We start from the raw sequence: 24,127 nt of genomic DNA, 5'->3' as shown, positions 1-24,127 counted from the left end.
GAACCTGTAGCCCCGAAGCTGCGTTCTAATGCAACTCAACATTGGGCAGTCTCGTTCAGGAAAAAACTCCAGGGTAGATGATGTCGGAAATTAAATATCACACTGGTGGAGTAATGGATATTTTTCTTGGCGTTGCTGCTGAGTCACATTTCTGGAACTAGCAAAGGATTTAGTGGCATTTAAAGTTGTGCTGTATAGGGGGAGGGAAACATCTAATGTGCTGTGCTAATAACTGACAGAAGGAGGACAAGTTATTAGCCAGACTCTCACCTCAGAGTTTGGAGAAAAGGGACAAAGTCCTGTGTGGAAAAGGGGAATCTCGTCAGCCAGAGCAACAGAAGTGTCATGGGGAGGAGGGAAAGGGGAATAACAGGAAGAGAGCAGGAAAATGAGGCAAAAAGGTGTGGAGAGAAAATAACATTTAGGCGGGGAGAATGAGACAAGATTCGGCAAAAGAAAAAGACCAGACTAATAAAGGATGAGACAGAAAGAGTGGAAGAGGTTGCCAAAGGGATAAAATACCAGTTAAAATGAAAAATCATGATGTCAGCAAGAAAATCTTGACACTGATCTCTGAGTTAAAATGTATTACTTTTCTCTCTGTGATAGACCTAAAGCAAGAACGAAAAGTGACACCTCAAAGGAGAGAGAGGGAGAAAAAATGATTGAAGGAAATCATTACGGTTGATAAAAAGTGTAGAAAAATAAATGGTGTTGAACCACCCTCTGTCAATTCATGTTTTGATACTGGACTTGATATCCAGAGGCCACGGATATATGAGAACTTAATATTTGTTTGAGTAATGATTGTATTAGCTGTGAGCTGTTATGGAAACCCTACTGGCTCAGAATGTCCTTTTGGGGGCTGGATAACATTTTTCTCAGGGCAAATCACCAGTGACACTTGTATCTTGGGACTAATAGAGGATAAAAAGAACTGTGAAAGTCAAGAGTGAAATTCCTCATGTTTACAATCATGGTGTCTCGGTCATTCTGACCTGCTTAATACTTGAGTTGACTTTAAGCAACACCAGGGACATGTGATACAGCTATAAAACTGTAAAAAAGGAGTAGGCCATTCAGCCCTTGTGGCTAGTACATGCAGAAGGAAAAAATGAAACATATAGATGACCACAAACATGAGAAAATCTGCAGGTGCTGGAAATCCAAGGTAGAAACACAAAGTGCTGGAGGAACTCAGCAGGTCAGCCAGCATCTATGGAAATTAATAAACAGTTGATGTTTCATGCTGAGATCCTTCATCAGGACATATAGAATGTCATTCAGAGAAAGTAATGAGATGTTTAGATGGATTAGTGCAACAATATTCATGCAAGAACAATGAACCAAGAAGCTAAGGCATAGAACTCAACTGTTTGTTCTAATAAGACGGCAATTCAATTTGACTTTTTTTTTAAAATAAGAAATTAAAATAGCATTTTTAGTCCAAGAGGACAAGTACATTTGACTGTAATTATTTTTTCCATTTTCATTTGCCTTGCCAACACAAAGGTTATGAGTTTATTACAGGACATCTGGTGTGCAGCACACTGATTTATGAGCCTAGCTGTGACTTCTACAAGCTGCACACTTCAGATAAACTCCACATATGCAATATCACCTAATTAAACAGTAAATTGCACACTTTTTGCATTCTCTTTCATAAAACATGCGGGAAAAACAGAATCTCTCACCAGAGTTGTGACTTTTTCAATATCTGAGGATAAAACAAGGCAACTGTCACAATGTTGTCTACTCCACTGAACATGCTTATAATATCTAACTCTACCACTAACCTATGTGTTTTAAGTAGATCATTACGTCCAGTTAAAAAACAAAACAAGGATCACTTTAATTACTCAAACAATAAAATAGCTGATAATAAGTGCGATCTTTACCTCTTCCATCTATCGCCTCCCAGCTTCTCTCCTCCTCCATCCACACCCTTCCTTCACCTGATCTCACCTATCACCTGCCACCTTGTACTGCTCCCTCCTATTCCCCCCACCCACCCCACTATTCTGGTTTCTTCCCCCTTCCTTTTCAGTCATAATGCAGGGCCTCAGGTTGAAATGTCAACTGTTCATTTCCCTCCATTGATGCTACCTGACCTTCCTGAGTTCCTCCCACATTTTGTGTGTCTTCCTCAATAATTAGGATCTCATCTTTTGTTTGGCAGTGAAGTGGTGAGAAGTTCTGGTAATAAGGGAACAGTTCAGTATCCTGCTCCAGTATAGTTAGACTGAAGCCTTGGGCAGCTATTGCCTGGACTGGATACAGAATAAAGCTTCCTTGATACTAAAAAAAAATGTGGATAGAAAGATGCTGCAGATCAGGCAACATCTGCGGGGAAGGAAACAGCATTTATGTTTTGGGTCATTCTTACGTGATGCTGTCTGAATATTTTCCCCCAATATATTCAACTTTTTATTTCAAACTTCAAATATCTCCACACTCTTAGCCAAACAATTTTCAAGGTTCTTTACAAAGATAGTGCTGTTGACAAGGCAGTTGATTTTGTCATGAAAAAAAAACCAAGTAGTGTCCTTGGAGTCTAGAAAATAGAATAGAAACAGTGAACCTAATCAGACTCTCAAATTCAGTCATTTGAACTGACTTCAATGGATACCCCAGAGAGTTTATTGATTTTGTTTCTCTCAGCCATTTCTGCTACCACCTATGTCCTTTAATTTGCTTTATTTGGCTCCCAATTTTCTGTTTGCTTTATGTTATGTCATTAAAGCATTTTTGGGAACCTGCTGTAATTGGTATATACAAATGAGGGTCACGGCTCTCCACTGATCGCCAGTTTTCTAGGACTGGGTTATATAAAGACAGAGCCAATCTGGTCATCACCGCCCCCGTCACTGTGCCTCTTCACAAATGTTGAGAGCAGTGCTTGCTGTACTCTTGAGACTTTTCAGTTTCCTGCACCAGCCATCTCTTGGGGCCCAAGTCAGTGAGGCTGCCAACTTAGCAACATTTCTGTACTGATCGATGATTAATGTTATGTTGTGGATTCATGCCCATTGGTAACTGGAATGGGGAATACCCACATCACCTATAAGGCAGCAAAAAGGAAGAAAGAGAGAGAGACAAGCCTTTCAACTCATCAGTTTGGTCTGGATTCAAACTCGATTCCGAGAGGTTAAAAAATGTTATATCTAATTGCAACATCTGCCTCTTCTCAATGTTGAAGGATAGCTGCTTGCTCTCCCCACTTATGCAAATATTTCAATTGTTTAATCCATATTAAAATATTCCCTTCAAATATGCACAGATTTCCCGTGCATGTTTTTGCCTTGATTTGGGAATGGCAACTTTGAGGATCCACTTGTCCTGAGGGCCAGGTGACACTGGAAAAACTTGAAAAACAAAGAACGATCAGCAATACTAATTGAATCATATAGAAATTCCTTCTTTGTCATCTTTAATCTGCCTCGTTCAGCTGTTTTGCTATCATGTGCCTATGAATTAGATTTCATGTTGTCCAAATGACCACGATTGTTCTCCATTCTGTCTTCAAATCCTGGCCAGCAATATCTCATTCCTTATTGGCTTGCTTGGCCACTACCTTTGAAGCCTTTGAGTTCATTTCCAGCCCTTCATTATCCTATGTTAGGGATTTTCCACTCCAAACAATTCCGGCTGTGGGGCCAGGGCAAAATTTGTAGGATGTCTTGCCAGGCTGTTGCTGAGTTTTGTTGTTATTATTATAACTTTATCTTATTTTGGGGCATAACTGGGAGAGGAAAATGTCATAGCAGATTTAGGACCTGTTTCAGATTTATTCAGAGGCTGACAAGAGTGTGGAACAAGTTGCTATTGGAGGTGGTGGATGCAGATTTGATTTCAACAGTTTGGAGAACTGCAGTACATGAACGGGAAGGCTATTGAGGGCTATGATGCAGGTGTAGGTCCATGGGACTAGGCAAAATAATAGTCCACATGGACTAGATAGCCTGTTTCTGCACTGTCGTGCTCTATAACTAAATGAGACATGGACTCAATGTTTTTCAATATTATTTGTATAGGTCAATATACTAAGAAATGAAACATAAAGCACTCAAGTGACAGAACAAGGAACACCAGAGTACAGAATTTTCATCTTTTCCATCTAAGATGCTTAAATCAATAGATTATGTTTCAAAATCACGTTAGGGCTATGAGGCTGTGAGTGTAAATTCTTTCTTTCCATAGAATGTTGCAAGGTCTTGTATGAGTTTTGCAGGCTGCATTGTATCTTCTGCAAGTGACAGTGAAGCTTTGCCTGCTGTTAGTGTTCAGAACTTGGCACTGAGTTCAAGACAGTGATTACTAAAGGGAATGTTTACTCCCCCTCTACTCACTGTGCACACCTGCAGAGACTTCTTCAGGTAAGTATGGTGGGAATAGAGAATCATTAGATGAATATAGATCAGGATTCATCTAATTCGCCCCTGCTACCTTGGTAGTTAGAGAAAATAATCAAAAAGTTTATGCATAATCATAGCAACCAAAATCAGTCCATTACAAACCGGATTTGGCACAAGAAAAATCTCATTGATGGACCTTCTGAATTTGAGTTTCAAAGTCACCTGCACCTTGCAGTCATGCTACATATTTTAATTTTGACTTTACCCACAAACCTTATCCTAAAAGGTTTCCTAAAGCATATCCATAAATAGCACTATCTGTTGCCACCTCTCCCCTGGGAGCATTGTTCCACAGTCTGCTCACCTTTCGCAAGAGCTGATACTAAGAGACACACACAAAGCTGGTCAGTAATAAATGCGGGTGAGTCGTTCCCTTTTAAGCAGTGCTTAATTTGAGTAGGAATGATATGTTGTTGCTGAAATAGATGTGTGTAGGTCGGTTGTAGGGGCTGGCTGGTGGTGCAGTGGGATCGGCACTGGACTGCAAGGCAGATGGTCCTGGGTTCAAGCCCAGCCGGGTCCCAACTGGGCAGCAGCAGTATCTGCGTGGAAGAAAGGCTTGGCACTTCTGTATCTTGCTATGAAAACCCTATGGACCCTCTGGTCATGAGATCACGAAGAGTCGGACATAATGACTGAACAACAAAGATAGTTGTTCAATGTAGTGAATGTGAACAGTTGCATAGTGTAGTGAATGTGCCACAACTACTCTTCACTATCTGGGAAGAGAGGAGCTTTGAGCTCTGAGCTCTGCCTAGAAGCACAACTACCTATCCAAGTTCTGACCTTGTGTGTGGAGGAATCTACATCATTTGGTGACTCCACTAATTGCATCAGAAATCCATGCTTATCCACAATGAACTTGCTCTTGCCTTCTTTGTTGAGAAATTTCTCAATGTTTGTGTCTCAAATTTTTTCTTCCTCTGAACTGCATCCTTTAAAAATAAAGCAAGTAAACTTTAATTAAATCTCATCCTATAATAAAAAGTACTTCATTAGCAGCCAATGAAGTATTTCTAAATTGCAGTTGCTGCTGTAGTGTGGGAGAGATGGCAGACAATTTGTACGTGGCAGAATTTCTTAAACATTTATCAGGTAGTTTATTTCAGTGACATCAGGCGAACTTCCCAGCTTTTCATCAAATTGCTGTCATGGGATCCTATACATACAACTGACAGGGCAGCTGGGGCATCAATTAAGTATGTGAAAAGAAAATCGAGTAGTAAGAGGTGTCAGCCTAATTTCTCCTATGCTCCAGTACTCCATTACATAATTTTTTTTGAATGACAGGCCCATGGGCTCAATTTCAAATCAAACAATTCTTTGCTGTAACTATTCACCTCCCTCAGCATTTCATTAGGCTTTTAAACTATAAAACCAGAAAGTGGCCCAGTTAGCAGAGCTGCTGCCTCACAGCCTAGTGACCTGAGTTCATTCCTGATCTCCAGTGCTGTCTCAGTGAGGTTTGCACATTCTTCCTGTTTCCTCCCCATGCTCCGGTTTCCTTTCACCTTCCAAAGATATGCTAGCTGGTGAATTAATTAGCTGCTGTAAATTGTCCCCAGTGAGTGTAGTGCTAGAATCTGGGTGCGGATGTGGTGTGTGGGGAGGGGGTTTCTACCAATGTGGGGAGATTATAATGAGGCTTTGTGTAAATATGTTGTGGATTTGGTGGGCTGGAAGACATTTCCATGCTGCGTAACTCTAATGATTTTTTTCTTTATCCTAATGTTCCACATTTTACACCACTGTGTGCTTCCTTGGAGAAAACATGTCTTTAATTTTCTCTGCCTATAGGTTTTAAAGAGACTGCGTTCTTGTATGCCATCTCCTCGGCTGGGCTGACTCACGCTCTGGCCAAGGCCTGCAGTGCTGGTCGGATGGAGCGGTGCACCTGTGACGAAGCTCCCGACTTGGAAAACCGGGAAGCTTGGCAGTGGGGAGGCTGCGGGGACAACCTCAAGTACAGCAATAAATTTGTCAAAGAATTCATGGGACAGAAGAAATCCAACAAAGATTTACGAGCACGTGTAGATCTGCACAATACCAATGTTGGTGTTAAGGTGAGTGGTATAAGTAAATCAATGGTTCATTTTGAAAGGAACCTTGGTCAAGGTAGTCTTGGAAACAACTCTATTACTGTTAATCCTGATCAGTTAGTAACTATCAACTCCAAGTTGCATCCAAGCCCAAATGACTACATCAGCTAGACTGACACTTCAGGGTCAAGTGGCTGAATGAGTAATACTGCTTACTAAACATCTTTCCAAGAATACGTTTAATATTGTGTATAAAGTAATTCCCAAACTAGGAAGGACAGATCCAGATGTGTAAGCTTGTGGGCCTGGAAATTTGATCACCCAAGGCTGTGTTTTTCACGTTATGTAATTGAAAAATAAGTTTACCAGGTGTGAAACGAGCTGAATACCCATCTATTTTGCTTGGGATCACTCCAGAAGTTTGACAGTGTACTCTCTGGAGTGATGTAGCCTTCCCCAATATCATCTGTGCAACACAGGGACAATGAGGTTTTAATAATAGTGCTGGATTGAAACTCCCACACCACTTTTTGCCTAATGGTCTAATTTGGCATTGACTCCCTCCTTATATTCTGTTTGGGTAGTCTTCAACCTGATGGCACGAATATTGATTTCTCCTTTAATAAATTCCTCCTGCTGTTTTCTCTGTTCTCCACTCTGACCTTTTACCTCTTCTCACCTGCCTATTACTTTCCCCGGGTCCCCACCTCCTTACCTTTCTCCTATGGTCGACTCTCCTCTCCTATCAGATTCCTTCTTCTCCAGCTCTTGACTTTTCCCATCCACCTGGCTTCAGCTATCATCTTCCAGCTAGACTCCTTTCCCTCCCCCCCAGCTTTTTTATTCTGGCATCTTCCCCGCACCCCTCCCCCCCCACTTTCCTTCACGGCCCTGAAGAAGGGCCTCGACCCGAATCTATTCATTTCCATTGATGCTTCCTGACCTGCTGAGTTCCTCCAGCATTTTGTGTGTGTTACTGCGGATTTGAAGGATCTGCAGAATCTCTTGTGTTAATGATTGACTCCCTCCACCTCTCCAGTCTTACTCCTGACCTTATTACACACTACTGAGACCCACCTCCTGCACTCCACAAACCTCTCCTAGTCCATCTTTTCTGTTTCTTTTTCCCCCTCGAAGATCAGTTCCCCTGAATTTCCACTCCTCTCCCCCAGTGTCATTTATCTCATTTCAGAGAATAAAAGCGTGCAGTTATTTCCTTAGGAAGCAAGACGAGAACCACATACTTGTGATCGGTTGGCTTGTACAGCTTCTGATTGTGTTTCATCAGATTCTTTCAAACATAAATCCACAAATAATTCCCAGAGCAATGCTGAAACCAACATTTCAAGGTGACTAAAATGAATGATGTGCTCCTAGAGATGACATGAAAATGAAAACAAACACAAAAATGCCTTGGCTAAATAAATCATGAACAGATAAACAAACTAATTCAGGCCAGTGGGGAATATTTCAAACAGGGCATTCAGGTCTATCAAAAACACTGAGATTGCTGTGGTTCAATAAATAAAAACCTACATCTAGCCACTTGAGCAGCAATGGATGGGCAATAAATGTCAGCCTTGTGAGCAATGCCCACATCCCAAACATCAAAAATAGTTTTAAAGAGTCACATTTTGGAAAGGGAGTGGGTTACCGTGGAGCAAGTAGGTGAGATATACAATGGCAGAAATACTTTCCAAATCAGGTTCAGACACGTGAAGGGGCTTTGCTTTGGAGAGATTCATTAACCAAGATGATGGAAGTACTTTCTGCTCTTCTTTAAATGGCACTGAGATTTTTTTGAAATTCCTCATCCCACGGCTCTGACATTGGACACCTTCACTGGTGCACTACAATGCTGGCTCAGATTGTCCCTTGATTGTGGCTGCAATTCAGAAACTATTGACTCTAAGTCAAGATTGTTACCAGCTGAACCTTCCTGTTTTTAATATCAGGATTCTGCATTAAGACTGGCGAAAAGGCACAAACACCATTACTGGATTTCTTTAAGGAGATATTCTTGCTTTTATTATATTCCAGAAGAATGAAATGGTTCTTTTGAACTGTCACACAAAAGGGCATTGGCACCATGCACAGGAAATGGGGGCCCTGTGTCCAGGAGTGTGCCTGCACCATCACATCAGTCTGAAAACAGGCTGCCAGGCGCTTTCTAGGAAGATTTTCTGGACTGCACAAGCCCATCTTTAAGCAGGAGGATGCATGGCCACTCCTGGATTTCCACATCACCACGGGATTTTGCAGTATGCAGCTGACTTCAATAAAGCCCATGAGTTGCCAAGCCATGTGCCTTTGTAGCAGAAGAGAATCTAATACAGCTTTTAAGATTTTTTTAAATGTTAATGTGGGACTTGTAAAGAGCCCACTCTGAAGTAGAAGTGCATTAAGCTAGGCAGGGGAAAAAAGCAAAGGGAATGGTTCCAGCTTTCACTTTGGTCTGAATTCTTTCGAGCTGTTTGTTCCCAATGTTGTAGGTTCTTCCATTACAACCACAGCTTCAGACATATACTTTCCACTCAGTCCCTGTGCAGTATGTAGGTCACCTGTCGAATTTTCTGCCTCCCCTTGTGCAAAAATTCTTTCAGCTCAATATCACCTCCTCCCTCTCCCTCTTTACCAAATGCCAGGCCACCCACACAGGCAGCAAATCAGAGACCAGGTGCACTCATATATTGACAGCCATGGCAAACAGCAACATGGGTGGACGGAACATTTTAAAGTTGTGATATACAAAACTAAGAGCTGGGATGAAGGCATTATTGGAATAAATAACCTAAGTCTTAGTGCTGAGATTTAAGTGGCAAAATAGAGCCAACCGTGGATCTCTACTGCACATGCAGGAAGATAGGAAAGCCATTCATCCTTTGACACTTGGCACTGAACAGACTTTCTCAGGGGCATCTTAATCCACTGCCGCTGGAAGTATGTACCATACGAAAACATCCTATCCTAAGAGTGGATAAGTGCGAGTTAAAAATGAATGTATATTGCAATTCAAGGGGCTAAGCTTTTGTAATTAAGCATTGTGGAAATACATTTACCTTCACTTTGCTTCTCGTGCTGTAGAGGCCTTCAGGGCGACCATTTAAAATTTGCCTCTTGTTTTCTTGAATATAGGAATCATGGGACCAATGGCTGCTTGGCATGCAGATTAGATATTGCCTTAATCTAAGCACTTCAGGTCCTGGACTTAGACATGAGGAGGAAGTTATTTAGCCATGGGAAGGTAAATCTGTGGAGTTCATTGCCACAGATGGTTGCGGAGGACAACTCTTTAGGTATATTTAAAGAGGAGGTTGATATGTTCTTGATTAGAAAGGACATCAAAGGTCACAAAGAGAAGGCAGGAGAGTGGAGTTGAGAAGGAAGATTAATAACGCATGACTGAATAGCAGAGCGGGCTTGATGGACCAAATTCTGCTCCTATGTCTTACTGTTTTGTGGTATCCAGAATTACCCAGTGCACATTCAATACAATAAGTTGTCATTAAAAGTAAACTTTTAAAAACACTTAATTACCTGACTTTAACATACCTCTTATTTACTGTCACTGGGTTAAAGTCTTGAAAACCTTTACCCAAATAGCATCTTGAATAAATCTTCACTGCAGGGACTGGAACAGTTCCAAACAGGGTTTAGCAGCACTGAGAGTTAAAAATAAACAAAAAGAAATGTAGAGTCAAGAGGAGCAGAAGTTCTAGTCCTGAAATTACAGTTACAATAAAATTCCTTCCACTGCTGGCACCGTCCCATCTCATCCTGGACTGGTGCTCTCTGCCGATGAAGAACTAATCGCAGGGTCGCAGTTCTGTAGCAGATGCATGAAATGGGCCCTATTGTCTCTGCTGCAAGTTATGTGGCTAGGAAGACAGATTTAAACTAAATGTTCTTCCATTTGCTAGAGGCTTTATGTACAGTGATGGAAATGTTGACTAATCATGCATTCTATCACTATTGGGTGAGGGGTGGGTCCAGTTTCCAGGCTCTTGATACTCACAAGACTCATCATCATCATTATGTGCCATGTCGTATGACATAAGCGATCGTAGTCGCTTGACCATGATTGCTCTTGGCAAATTTTTCTAGTGAATCACTTGCAAGTACATGTACAAAATCACTGGATGATTTGGGGGTCTGCTGTAGGCTAATAACCTGCTGTGATTTACTGCTAAATTTCAAATTGACAACTGAACTCAGGATGCACCTGTAAAAGCAATTAGACTTTGCAGTGGCAACAAGCCTGGTTCCATTTTGGCATCAAGGAATCTTACGTGTTGCAATATTCTTGCCCATGCAAAGCAGGGAATCTTCAAGGATTACATAAAGTAACAACACAGGATATCTAATAAAGGGATATAGTGCAGATTAGAGCAGGTGGGGAGTGCAACACAAAGGGTGCCTGCTTCAACTAGTGCCCTGTTTCATGGGATGAGTGGCCATTCTATGTGCTGGAATATTTTTAAATTGCTGATATATACTTTTCACACTGGCAAAAGTTCTGAAGCTTTATTCTGCCTATTTCTCAGGAAGGTTGGTTCTGATGAGCCTTTTAGTTATTCCAGAAATATATCTTGTGATGTTTACATTTAAAAAAAAGAGCACATATGACTCCAATAAAACTTGAGTCATGTAATTGTTTGTTTCATTATGTACCGATAAATGATAATGTCTTCCAGAATTCCTAAATCACAACTACAGCAAAAGAGGGTGGATGATTTGGTCATAAAGTTGAGTAAGTCTATAAGGTATTCTCCATCATAAAGTTACCTATGGCTACCCTAACTGTCTACATCACAACCTGGTATGGAAAAACCAATGCCTTTGAATCGAAAATCCTACAAATGGTAGTCGATTCGGCCCAGTACATCCTTCCCAACCATTGAGCACATCTACATGAAACACTGTTGTAGGAAAGCAGCCACCATGATCAGAGATCCCCATCACCCAGGTCATGCTCTTTTCTTGCTGCTGCTATCATGCAGAAGGTACAAGAAGCTCGGGACTTGCATCACCAGGTTCAAGAACAGATACTGCCCCTCAACCACCAGGCTCTTGAACAAAAAGGGATAACTTCACCCTCAAGTACAAATAATGATCTTGCCTTTATGGACTCTTTTTCTCATTATCTCATATTCTCATTATTTATTGCTATTTATTTATATTTATATTTGCCCAGTTGTCTTCTGTACTATGGTCGATCTTTCATTGATCCTGTTATAGTTACTATACTACAGATTTACTGAGCATGCCCACAAGGTTGTATATGGTGATATACAAGTACTTTGATAATAAATTTGTTTTGAGCCTTGAACATCGTCTTACTGACAATTCCCATCTGGTGGATATCCAGCCCCTGATTTTGAAGTCATATTGATGTGCTACTCCAGGACTTCATTGCAAACACTAAACCCTTCTTCCCTCTCCAATCTCTATCACTTACCATTATAGTGGCATTAAGCAGAGTCAGAAAAGCAATTCTGGGGCGGTGTTAATTTTGGTCCCTAGCCATTAGGATGTCATTTTTTCCTATCTTTATGGATTTTAACCTGAAAGCCCTTGTCCATTCTGTATAAATTTACTGTTAGACAAGCCCCCCCTTTCCACTTTCACCCCCAACCCCATCCCCATGTCAAAAATATACTCACTTATCTTCCCTCTCTGCTTAGGCGGATGTTAAAGATCTATTGATAAACTGAGAGTAGAGCAGAGAGTTTCCTCAGAATATCTGCCAAAACAGACTAGCGAGTCATTGCTTTACCCTTCGTGGAATCTAGAGAATTATTAGCTCTTTGTGCCTAAGAAAGCTGAGATTTTTCTTGGAGCTGTCTTCATTTTGTGGCTCTTCCTACACACTAGAAGTATGATGGAGTTGTAAATGTTTGGAGTGCTCTCAGCTTGGGAAATTCCAGGCCCAGTAACAGCCCATTCTTAATTGTGAAGTACTTTGAGGTTTGATTCCATTTTACAACTTCAGATTCTTTCATGGCATATAAAGTTTTTCTAATGTCATTAGTCAGAGAGCAGGAAACTGGCCATTCAACCCACAGTATTATGCTGATCATCAATTACCCATTTTACTAATTCAATTTAATAATGCTTGGTTCACAGTCATCTATACCTTAATTGCTTATAAATGCTTTGAGAGTGCCTACCTTCAGCATGTACTCAGGCAAGTGTTTCAGATCCCAGCCATACCCAGGGCAAAAATTTCCTCCTCAATTTCACTCTACATCTTTCACCCCTTTATTTTAAACCTATGCCTTCCAGTTTCAAGCACCTCATTACTAACTAGCTTAGCATTAGGAGATAATGAGTTGCAAAATTCAAGAAGGAACTACTTGATATTCAGCATAAGAGCCCAGAAGGAGATTTTTAAAATAGTTGTTGGTGTAGAAGTGGTATAAAATCAGTAGCCACTAAATTTAGATTTTTCCTTTTAACTGGTGCTTGATCCATGATGTCAGCTTTACACAAAATAAAAATCTACCACTGAAAGTTGTTCCCGTCATTGAGACTGAATCCTGGTATGACTCTTCTACCAATGCCTTCCCTTGCAAACATTATCTGCGTTAATGAAAAGTGAACTTCTCTCCCTGCTTTCCAAGAAACAAAACATTAAGTAATTCTATCAATACTCTGATTTGACTTGAATGATTAAGTGTTTTTGAAGACAGAGTTTTAACTTTAGGATGAGCCAGCAATGGTTTCTTCCAGTCGTTATGTTCCTTTGTTTGCTTTTAGTGTTTGGCTTGGAACTGAACCCAGGACTTGGATATGAAAGGAAAATGGAGTAAATTTTTGTTTCTGCTGTGTTGGTATAGGGCTTTATGTACATTGGGAATTCAAAAATGAAAAAAAAAACAAATTCTAATATGCATTTCCAGTGTATAAATCCTCCCAGTAGAAGAACATATAGTCCACCATTTTATCATACAACAGCTGCAAAGTTCCTTCTCTGGGCCCAGGATCTTGCTTCAGCCAACTTAATTCAGACCATATTATGATTTATTTTCCAACCAAGGATGCCCTTAGGTCAAAGCTGGTAGAATGAAAACAAATGAGCAATCTGACTAGGATTGGCCAATCCTGGACAAGAGGTTAGTGTGGGCTGGCAGGGCAGAGTTGAAGAAAACAGGGCAATAAACTTACATCTGGAGTACACATAACCAGTACTAGATTGCAACTGGATATGAATTTCGTGTTTCCTCAGACTGGCAATTCCCAGTTTAATGAGCACAAATTCTTCTCTGCCGCATTGAAAATTTGCTTTAGCGTGCTTGGTAGAAAGAAAGCACCCGTGTTTATGTAGTATCTTCCAAGTCCTCAGAATGTCACTGTGCACTCCACAAGCAATGACGTTTGTTGTACTGCATGGGAAAGTGGCAGGCAATATGTGAATGTCAAAGAGCAAAGAATGAGTACTGGATTGTTTGGTGCTATTTAGAGGCAGGATATTGATTCCACAACCCAGAGCTTCCAACAGCTCTTGATGGGAAAGTCGGGGCTTCAGCTAGAGTGCAAGATCAGACTTTTCATGGATTTCAACTGACTATCAGGCAAATCAGTCCTGAGTCTTAAAGGGGTCCCGGAAGGTCCTGATAACCTGGTGTTAATGGAAGCTAGAGGTTTAGATGCAAGGTTAGCATGAAAAGAGTGGTAATAAGTAAACCTGGATGCAGATGCATGCCAAGAAGAAAACAACCAGTGTATAAAATTCATCTTTCAATGCAAGAATGTTCATTTTTCTTCAATGAGGACCTACTAACTGGTTGCAGTACTTTTAAAGGAGATCAATAACAATCAGGCATTTTCCTGTTTTTCATTAAAATAGTATTCTACACCCCTCCCCTTTCCATCAGTTACGTGTTTGCATTCAGCAACTTGGAGTGGGGCATTTCATGGACCTGGGTTCTGGCAGTTTTGGAGATCAGCCCATGTCCCACTTTCCTATATGTCCGCCAAGCCAGTTGACTTCCTTCCTCTTCCAAGGCACTAGCTCATTCTAACACCATTAGCTCAATCAGTATGCTTCCTTCACATGGGAACCCAGACAGTGAGGGTCAACAGGCTATTTTCTAATGGAAGACATCAGAGCCAACCCAACCCTTCCCATTACATGTCCACACCTACTAGCTGGGGATACTGGATATTAATCAGAGAAAGGAAGCATGCTGATTTTTTTTCCTTCCACAGACTGGAAGACTGGAGCCATTTATAAAATTCAGGCTGCTGCTTCTCAGCCAATTTAACACAAGCTGAGAATTGAACCTGTCATCCTCTTGGTTTGTACCCTTCTCTCTTGCTTTAGTTACCTTCAAGTGCAAATATTCTAATGTTCTCATGGCAGGCATATCATCTCTTGCTGCTGATAAACTTGAAATGATACAGTACTCTGTAACCCTAATTCTATGAATTCCTAACCCGTGTACCAAATCTTGTTCATTCACCTGTCTCGATGAGCCTAATTACCTCCTGGCCAATCAACGTTTCAAAATACTAAGAACCCATTCAAATCACATTGACAGCCTTTGTACCATTCAGTGTGTCACCTCTGATTCCTCTCAAGAATCAGAGATGCTTTTATTCTCCCCTTTTGTATTTTCATTGGTAGCCATGCCTTTGGTATCTAAACTATAAACTCCTAAGTTCTTTCTCAAAACTCTCCAGCTTTGTAAAAGTCATCTCCTTGACTAAGCACTTCCTTCTTTGGCTTGTGTGTTGTCTCTTATCCTGGTGTGAACTCTTCAGAATATTTTTCCTATGCTTTAAAAGCACCTTATAAATGCCAACAGCTGTTATTGTATCATTCAATAAAAGAAGAACTCAGACCATCGTCCTTTTACTTCATCATCACATATATAATCGGTGCACAGTTGGATCCTATGGTCAGATACAGTGAGTGATGATATTATTCATAAACACTTTACTTGCATCTTCATTAGGTTCCTTTGTCCACTACGTAAATGAATTCATCTGTCCCCTATTTTAAATAATCTCTTCAAGAATGATGGGTAGTGAAGATACAACATTATCTCTATTATTAACTCTAAACTCTTGAATATCTTCTCTTGAATCTAATTATTTTGTCTAATCTCACTGGAAGATTAAATCCACTTCATTCACTCCATTGCTTGGCTTCAGTCAATGCCTCTCCTGTTAGTGTTAGTGTGGTAATCAGAAGGTTAGAAGTTGCAGTCAGAAGGTCAGAGGTTCCAGTCCTACTTAAATTCCTTGAAACTACAATCTTAGTTGATACTTCAGCTGGCTACTGTGGGAGTGCTGCACTGCCAGAAGTGCTTCAGCTTAGTTGAGATGTTAAAATGAAAAGGTTAATACCCATAACACTGGAGGAACTCAGCAGATCAGGCAACATCTACTGATAGCAATAAACAGTTGGATTTGCCTGCTTGTTTGATTCTTTGAAGCACAGTAACTTTTTTAATGTAACCAGATTCTGTTGCATATGGTCCTTATTTCAAGGTTCTATAATGATCTTAAGTTGAGAAAGCAAGCTCTTTCTCTTTCACTTTAATAAATGGCCTTATTTATTTATCTCATTGGCATTGGTGGGACTTTATTGCTTTGTAAAGTGCGCACTCTTCCAAGATGTTTTAGTGGCCCTGAAGCGTTTTGCCACAACCCAAGCTTCTACGAGTTGCCATAGAAATGCATTTTTATTTATTAAGAAAAGAGATGAAGTGGAAACCATTTGCTTTATTTAATGCAAGTCTTACTAATTGCACTATAGAATTCACTGAGGGAGTTAATTTCATCATAGAATACTGGGAAAGAAAGCCCACACCAAGCGGTTTAAAGGAGAATTCCACATGTTGAATTTTGGTTTGAGACAATTAATTATTCAGACACTCAACATCTGTTAAGAGGAAAACATTCCAGACCTATGTTACTTGTAGTAAAGTCACGATCTAAACATGCCAACATGCAAATTGTCCATTGTATACACCCTTCATCCAGACCAATGCAATCTTGCTCAAGACATTACTCCTTATTCACAGACTAATAAACTGTGGAGTCATCTATTAGCTGCTTATACCCTATACTCCACCCAATGCAAATAGCCCTTTATGTGCTCACTTTATTTCCTTTATTACACATAAAAAAGAACTTTAATTTATATAGGCCACCCAAAGTATAACTTCATAGCCAGAAAAGTTCATTTTATGTAATGTCTTTGCTCTCCTAATGTAGGGAAAGTAGGTGCCAGGACTCAGAGCAAACTGAGATAAAATGTATCTGTTTATCTGTCTAGCAATTAGTTGAGAGGTCGACATTGATTACTGATTTCGCATATTGTACTAACATTATTGACTGTAGCAACGTACAAAATGCTGGTAACTCAGCAGGCTAGGCAGCTTCTGTGGAGGGAGATAGACTGTTGATTTTTTTTGTGTGTGTGCCGAGATCTTCTTCAGGACTGGAAAGAAATGGGGGAGATAGCCAATAGAAAAGGGTGTGGGGAAGGGGTGGAGCAAGAGCTGGTAGGTGACAGGTGAATTCAAGTGAGAGGGGGCAAGTAGGCAAGTGTGTCTCCATTATTGTCCCTGTGCTGTCTGGATTAATGGAACAGTTAGCTAATTGAGATGGAAGTTATATAACTACATTTTCTAGTTTTATTTCCCTCCCCATATCCAATTTGATCCTCATTATTTCATAGTTCCTCTGGCTCATTTGGTATTGAGTCATATTAACCAAAATTCTTTAGAGCTTTTATAAGACATTGGTTTGCTACAACTGGAATATTATGTTCAGTTCTATGTGTCACACTTCAGGAAAAAGTAAAGGCTCTAGGTACAGAAGAAAATTACCAAAAGGATTCTAGTGAAGAAGTACCTCTGTGGATAGAATGATGAATTTGTTATCCAAGATACAGAGAATTGTGAGGCATTGTTAGATAGAAATGTTTAAAATCATGAATGATAAACTGAGCTCCCGTTGGTCAAGAACCCTAAGGGACAAGGATAATTGGCAAAAGAACCAAAAGAGAAAAAAGTAGATTTGGATATGGAGTAATTGCCAGAGGTAATGATGAAGCAGATTCAACTGTATTGCTGGATAAGTATCTGAAAGGAAGGAATTTGTAGGGCAACAGGGAGAGGGTGGGGGAACTAGGACCAGCTGAATTGGTCTTATCCAGAGCCAATATGGACTGTATGAGACAAATTATCTTCGTCAATGGTGCAACCATTCTATGAAGATCCCAGGTTGGATGTCAGCCTCTGGCAAGTTAGCTGATCAATGCTACGTGGAAACAATCTTTGGACTCATGGTCTCTATCTTGGAAGTTGAATGCAGGTGATTTAGCTTACCTATAATCACCTCCACTTGGAAGAACTTGTTATATATCGCCATCCACACTTACAGGAAAAATGATGAGAAAGCACTCCAATGTGATTGGGATCTTCAGCTGTTTGCGATAAATGGGGAGGGGAAATATTTTTTTTAAATAATCATTTTTGCTTTGCAATGTGCCCAGTTAAAACTAGTGCAAGATCAGGAAATGGACTAGCTTTTCTAGTACTGAAGGTACCGCTCACCATTCTTGAACCTCAGACTGTAATTGGTGTTACCTTCATACAGCTGGCAGTCCTTACATGCTACCTATTCTGCTGTTGTTGGCAGAGAAGCAGATTGGAATAGTGGCCTATCACCTGCCCAGGCTGGGCTGAAGCCCAGTCCAGGAGGAAAGGAATGAAAGTCATTCTCTCCAACTCTGTTAAGCAGCTGTTGGGATATCATTAAAGATTGAACTCTATTATTACAAATGCTTAAATTCATAATTTAAAATTTCCCTGAGCTCATGGTCTTTATTGTCACGTAGTCATTTTTTCAGTGTAAAGCTTTGCCATTAGAAGTCATTGATAGAAAATTTTTAGTCTTAGTAATCTCAGATTTGTATTCCTAATGAGGCAGAATTGCATGGCAGGTACGTGATTTGATGCTGGGGTAAATAGGAGTAAATGAAACACACAGCTTAGTATTAGAAGAAAACATTAAGTCACAGCTTGTTTATGTTCATTTTTTTTATTCTGCTGCTGTGTTGGTAACAATTCTACAGAATGTCTGTAAATAAATGCTCTATTGTTGGTTGCTTATAGAAATGTGAATATGTTGGGAAACAGGAGAGTTGATATTCTTGTTTAGGTGAAATGCCCAAAGATGGCTGCAGTGTAGGGGTTTTGTTACCCAGCTTGTAAACCAATGATTGAGAGTAAAACTTCCGAAAATAAAATTTAAATCTTACCACGAAAATTTAGGATTTTGAATGACAACAAAATTAATTTTGAAAGATCATAACTCGAGAAATGTGATCATAGAGCAGTACAGCAAGACACAGCTGCTTTGGCCCATCCAATCCATGCCAAACTATTATTCTGCTTAGTCCCATCAACCTGCACCTGGACCGTGGACTTCCATCCCTATAGTATGTTCATGAAGATGGCTCACTGGTGTTCTTATAGGAAGGAAAGACAAGAGGTTATTATACAAAAGGCACTTGGTGTCTCATAATAACAAGTAACTTTGTTCAAAGTGCAATAAAAGAATGCTAGAATGGTGGAATTTAATATATGTCTAATTATTCATTTTAAAAATATTGATTTGTAATATGCTCCTCCTATTGCTGAGAAATGATGTGGACCAAATCAATTAAATCACCTGTTAGATGTCTTCTGATTTTCACTTCATTTGATAGCTGAAGAGCTTTACAATGGACTTAACAAATCCACATAGAACCATTTGAAAAGCAGCAGACAATTGTTCCAGAGTTCCAACCAGCATTCACTGTTAAATTATCATCACTAAAACAAATATTTTACCATTATCTCATTGCCATTTTGAAGGTCCTGTTGTGTGCTGTCTTACTTTCTGCAGTACAATACTATGCTACAAATGTACAAGGCATGCATAGTACCATATAAAGACATTTGTATTCAAAAATGAAAAACGTATATCCCTGAGAAGGAATGGCTATTGAAATTGTACATTTTATCACCACACACCCAACCCCTCCCCTCTATTGCCTCATATGATATTACAGCCAATGAAGTCATTCTGACATCAGAGCAATTAGGACATGCAGAACCTTCCATTGAAAAGTACAGCACACATCACATAGATTTCTTTTTTATAATGTTTGTCTGGGAAAAAATACAGTGACTGGAGCAACAGCGAAAACTCACCTGCCTCTTTTGGGACATTATACTCATGAGAATGGGGATCTGTTTTTTCCATCTAAGGGAAAGTATTTTGGAGCGCCTTTCTAAAGCAAGATACTGCAGACAGAGGGATCTTGAAATGACATGAAATGGCCAAATAATTGGATTACTTAGCACCAGAGTAATCCAATTGACGGTAGTGAGCCTATGCATCAGCTGACCTCTCAGGGAAGTAAATGGACGAGAGTACAGTTATCCGCTGACACTCAGATTCTGCCTCCCGAGTGAAGCTGAACTATCTGACAGATTTCAGGCTATGAGATCTTCTTTCACTCCTCTCTTTGGAGTCTGCTAGAATTCTGCACATAAGGACGGGATGGATGAGCTGCTGTAATGGACGAGGTGTGAGCACCCGCATACTTTCTGGCGGCTGCTGTCATTTGCTTGTTCATGGTATTCCTCTGATCAAGGATATTATCTGCTGATGCGCTGCATCATTCTTCCCATGTGGAGAAGCCAGTTGCTCATGTACAGCATCCCTGTGCTGCTGGAGAAACACCTGCTCACAAGTGGCATCTTGCTGCTTAAGGGGAGCAGGAATATAGTCATGGGTGGTGTCTCTCTCCACTGTGATTAAATTAAGTTGCTGCCTGGAGGTTCCTGAATGGCTTCAGCCTGCTTCTGCAGCAGAGGGAGATTTCTAACTGGATCAGGAAATGACGGGATAGAAGCAGAAACTCTGTGTAGCCTCCTTATGTACCTCCAACTCCATGGTCAACCAGCTCACGACTATGCAAGGTTAAAGGTGAACTCCTCCACTCTCCCAGTTTTTTTCTGCCTTCACCCAGGCAGACTCGCAAACTATCTTGTTGTCCATTTGCAACGGTCTGCCTAAAAGCATCCCAATTGTGCTTTTCAATCTAGTTCTCTGGTGTAGTACAGATACATTGACCCTTCCTCAACATTTTCCCCATATACCATGTCTAGAGCCAAAATAAACCCTTTTAGTGTCCCATGTATTTCCCAGCAATCTAAGTTCCTTGCATCTAACATTCTACATAAACTGGTGTTGGTTTTAATGGTTACCATTGTCATAATCTCCTTCATCCTTCTTTCTCTTTAATGTCTCCTGCACCCCTCTCATACAGTCCAACAATCCATAATGTCTACGCCAATCATCATGTGCTTATCTATATTAATCCCATTTACCAGCAGTACGTCCATTGTCAACATGCCTTGATGATTCAAATGCTCATCCAGATGCTTCTTAAACGTTGTGATTTTACCATCTTTTCCAGATCCGAGCCAACCTTTAAGTGGGGAAAAATGTTATTTTTTAAATCCCTTACTTCTCACGTTCAGGCTCTGTCAACAGGTCTTGACATTAGTTTAATATCTTCACATGTACCAAGTACAGTGAAAAGCCTGACTTGTATTCTCTTCCTAAAGATCAAATCATTATGCAGTCCAAGGTAAAGCAATAACAATGCAGACCAAAGCTACAGAGGACGTACAGTGCAGTTAAACAATAAAGTGCAAGATCATAATGAGGTAGGTTGTGAGGTCAAGAGTCCATCTTGCTGGATTACAGAATCTGATATCAGCAGGATAGGAACTGTCTTTGAGCCTGATGACACTTGCTTTCGGACTTTTAAACCTTGCGCCTGATTGGAGACCAAAGGATGTCTGGGTTGGGTGGGGTTTTTGATTACACTGGCTGCTTTACTGAGGTTTTACAGAGGTTTTAGACACCTCTGTAATGGGGAAAAGTATCCTGCTGTCTACCCTACCTATGCCCCTTATAATTCTGGGAGGGGAATAGGGGCCCTCCCCTAATGCCCCTCAAGGACAAAAGCAGCAATAGAGCTCAAAGCAAAGTGGATGCAGTGGTCACAATTGAACATCATTAGTGTACTTTGCAGATTTTGTGTAACCTTCTCCCCCAAAGTAACTTGGTCCTCTGTGGCCCCTCTGCCCATATTGAGAAGGACTGTGTTCTGCAGAGTACTCAGGCTCTGAACTTGCACAATCCCTCACTCCTGTGTGGACTTACTGACTTGATCTAAATGGAGAAAATACATTTAAAAGCTTGACGGAAAGGGTATTAATAACATCATCAGTGACACGAAGATGCAATTGGTCGAGACCAGTCTCTTCATTGTTCTGCAGCTAAACTTGCTTTTTCTTGACAGATCATGACATTTCTTGCAATGATAACTTCTGAATGGAAAAAACATAGGTCTTCTACTTACAGGTCCCATTCCTACTGGTGGACAATACTTCCTCTTGACACAAATGTTACTAACCATGTCTAAGCTCTCTGCAGAAAAATCCTTCCCTCTCTCACTTTGTAATCAGCTGGAAGAAAATTACATGTTTATGTCCCATCTAAGGGCTGTCTATTTGAGTCAGAGCTGCCAGATTAAATGTCTGCAATAACTGTTGATCAATCAAACTAACACAACATAGCTTTAAGCAGCCTTGCCACGGAATGTCACAATTAACAATTGTACTGTTTGTAAGACCTTTTGTAGTGGCTTTGGGGGACAGTCAGCACTATTTTAATGGCATTAAAATGTAATAAAGCTATTTCTATACCAACATTTCAGGTTAATAATCACTTATTAGCACTGAAGAAAGGCCATGGACATGAAACATTAACTTCCTTTCTTTCTCTGCCAATGTTGCCTGCCTTGTTGAGTATTTCCAGCATTTTCTGTTTTATTGCACAAGTACAGTATGAAGGAGTCTGCCTGGATTATTTGTTTAAATCTCTGGAGTGGGGCTTGAACCCATGACCGTCTGATTTAAAGGCAGGTGTCTGAACCAGTCAGAAGTGATGAAAATGTAGAGCAATTTCATTATTTTTTTGAATCCCACCTCAAGTATTTCAATTTTCCATCATCTCAGAAAATGATCAGCCAGCCACTAGGGTAATCTATCCTCGCAGACTGGCAGAGCTGGCTTCCCCCAGTCTCCAATACTCACTGCTTAAAGAGAAAATGATCATTTTTCAAAGAAGCTGGGCAGGTGTATATAATCAGGAAGTGAACTTTAATGTTGGAACTGCCAGCTGGATTTTTCTGCTTCCTTTTTTCTTCTGTCCCTTGTCCAATTCCCTTTTATCCTTCTCTCTTCTCTATCTGTTCTTTCGCTTTAATTTTTAGTTTATTCGTTCCCTTGTTTTGCTTTTCTCTTCCTCATTCCGACTTTAGTTGTTTTATTTCTCACTTGTTCTGTATGTAAGCCCACTTTACCTCACAAAATCTGTTTGTGCTTCAGCTTTCCCTCCTCTGTCAGTTCTTCATCTGTTTCTCTTCACGACCACATTTCTTCACCTGCTTCCCTCCATCTGTCCATCCGAGTGCATGCTTTTCAGTTTCACTTTCTTTATTCTTCTTCATCTCAACCTTTTTTTTCAGTCTGTTTCTCATCAATCTGAATTTATTTTGTCTGTCATTTCTCCTCACACTCATTAAATCTTTACGTGTACAAAGACTGGCAAAAACCAGTAGTGTGAAGCACAGATGCTCTGGCTTGAATGCCCAGAAGTATTTTCCAGCTCACTGTGACACAGGGCTTGTCTGGAGTGAGGATGAGGTAATTAAGGATAACCTCTTCAGTTTTTTTTCTTGCTGTGCATTGAGGTTGAAGTCTTCCTCTCAATGAGTTGTTCATGAAACAGATTTATTTTCTCTTCCTGAGTACACTATCCCAAGGAAATAGACAACTGCTTAAAAATATTTATCTCAATACAAACGAAAGTCAGTCTTAACTTGGGATTGAAGTTTTTGGCAGTCTGCATTGCAATTACTTTCTCAAGTTTAGGCTGTAAGTTCTCCTGAGTGGAATGGCCAGTAATAACTTACCCAGTACGCCACAATTTTGTTCCTATTTAAATATATTTTGTTTTTAGACTATTGCCCCCAAGCTGTGTTAATTTTGCTGCTGTTTCAGCATGATCCCAGAGAGCAGCCTGTTTATTCATGGCTGTTTCACTATGAACCAAACACACATCCATATTTCTGTGCAGAGGTTTCTGAAGATGGATTAAGGACATACCTGTACATATGTAACCGAGGGTCACTGGGGTTAATTGCAGTACGTGCACCACTCAGCGGAGAGTGCAAGCTCTGGACAGACTCTGAACCAATCCGGGCCTTTTGATCTATATGTCTCTGATAATTGTTGCCAAAATCTATATCCAAACTAGGTTTCTTTGTTTATGATTACTTGCTGAGCCTATCAGATGTGAAATGTAGGGTTGGATTACACTGGATCCTCAGCTACCCCACTCTGATAGTCAGAGGAACATTTTGTGGCCATATGGCTCACATTGTAGAGCAGGCCTTACTGCTACGATCACCAGATCAGAACAGTTCCAAGATGCAAATAGTGGAAACTTTCCTTTATCAGTCCTTCAGGACTGGGTATCATTTATTTCCAGTCTGGTTTTGTGGGTACAGCATTTAGCAGAGTG

The 24,127-nt window shown here is 40.4% G+C and overlaps 1 protein-coding gene across 1 annotated transcript in view; it reads left to right on the top strand.

Annotated features, from left to right (window-relative positions):
- Window positions 1–24,127, top strand: part of wnt9a (wingless-type MMTV integration site family, member 9A) — a 59,987-nt gene that overhangs the window by 21,582 nt on the left and 14,278 nt on the right. The window contains exon 3 of the mRNA XM_073048977.1: window positions 6,213–6,478. Within this exon, the coding sequence (XP_072905078.1) occupies window positions 6,213–6,478 (266 nt within the window). The remainder of the gene's footprint in view (window positions 1–6,212; window positions 6,479–24,127) is intronic.

Source organism: Hemitrygon akajei, chromosome 1 (genome assembly GCF_048418815.1).
Source record: "Hemitrygon akajei chromosome 1, sHemAka1.3, whole genome shotgun sequence".
NCBI classification, from domain to species: Eukaryota; Metazoa; Chordata; class Chondrichthyes; order Myliobatiformes; family Dasyatidae; genus Hemitrygon; species Hemitrygon akajei.
This window is presented reverse-complemented; position numbering and strand designations above follow the sequence as displayed.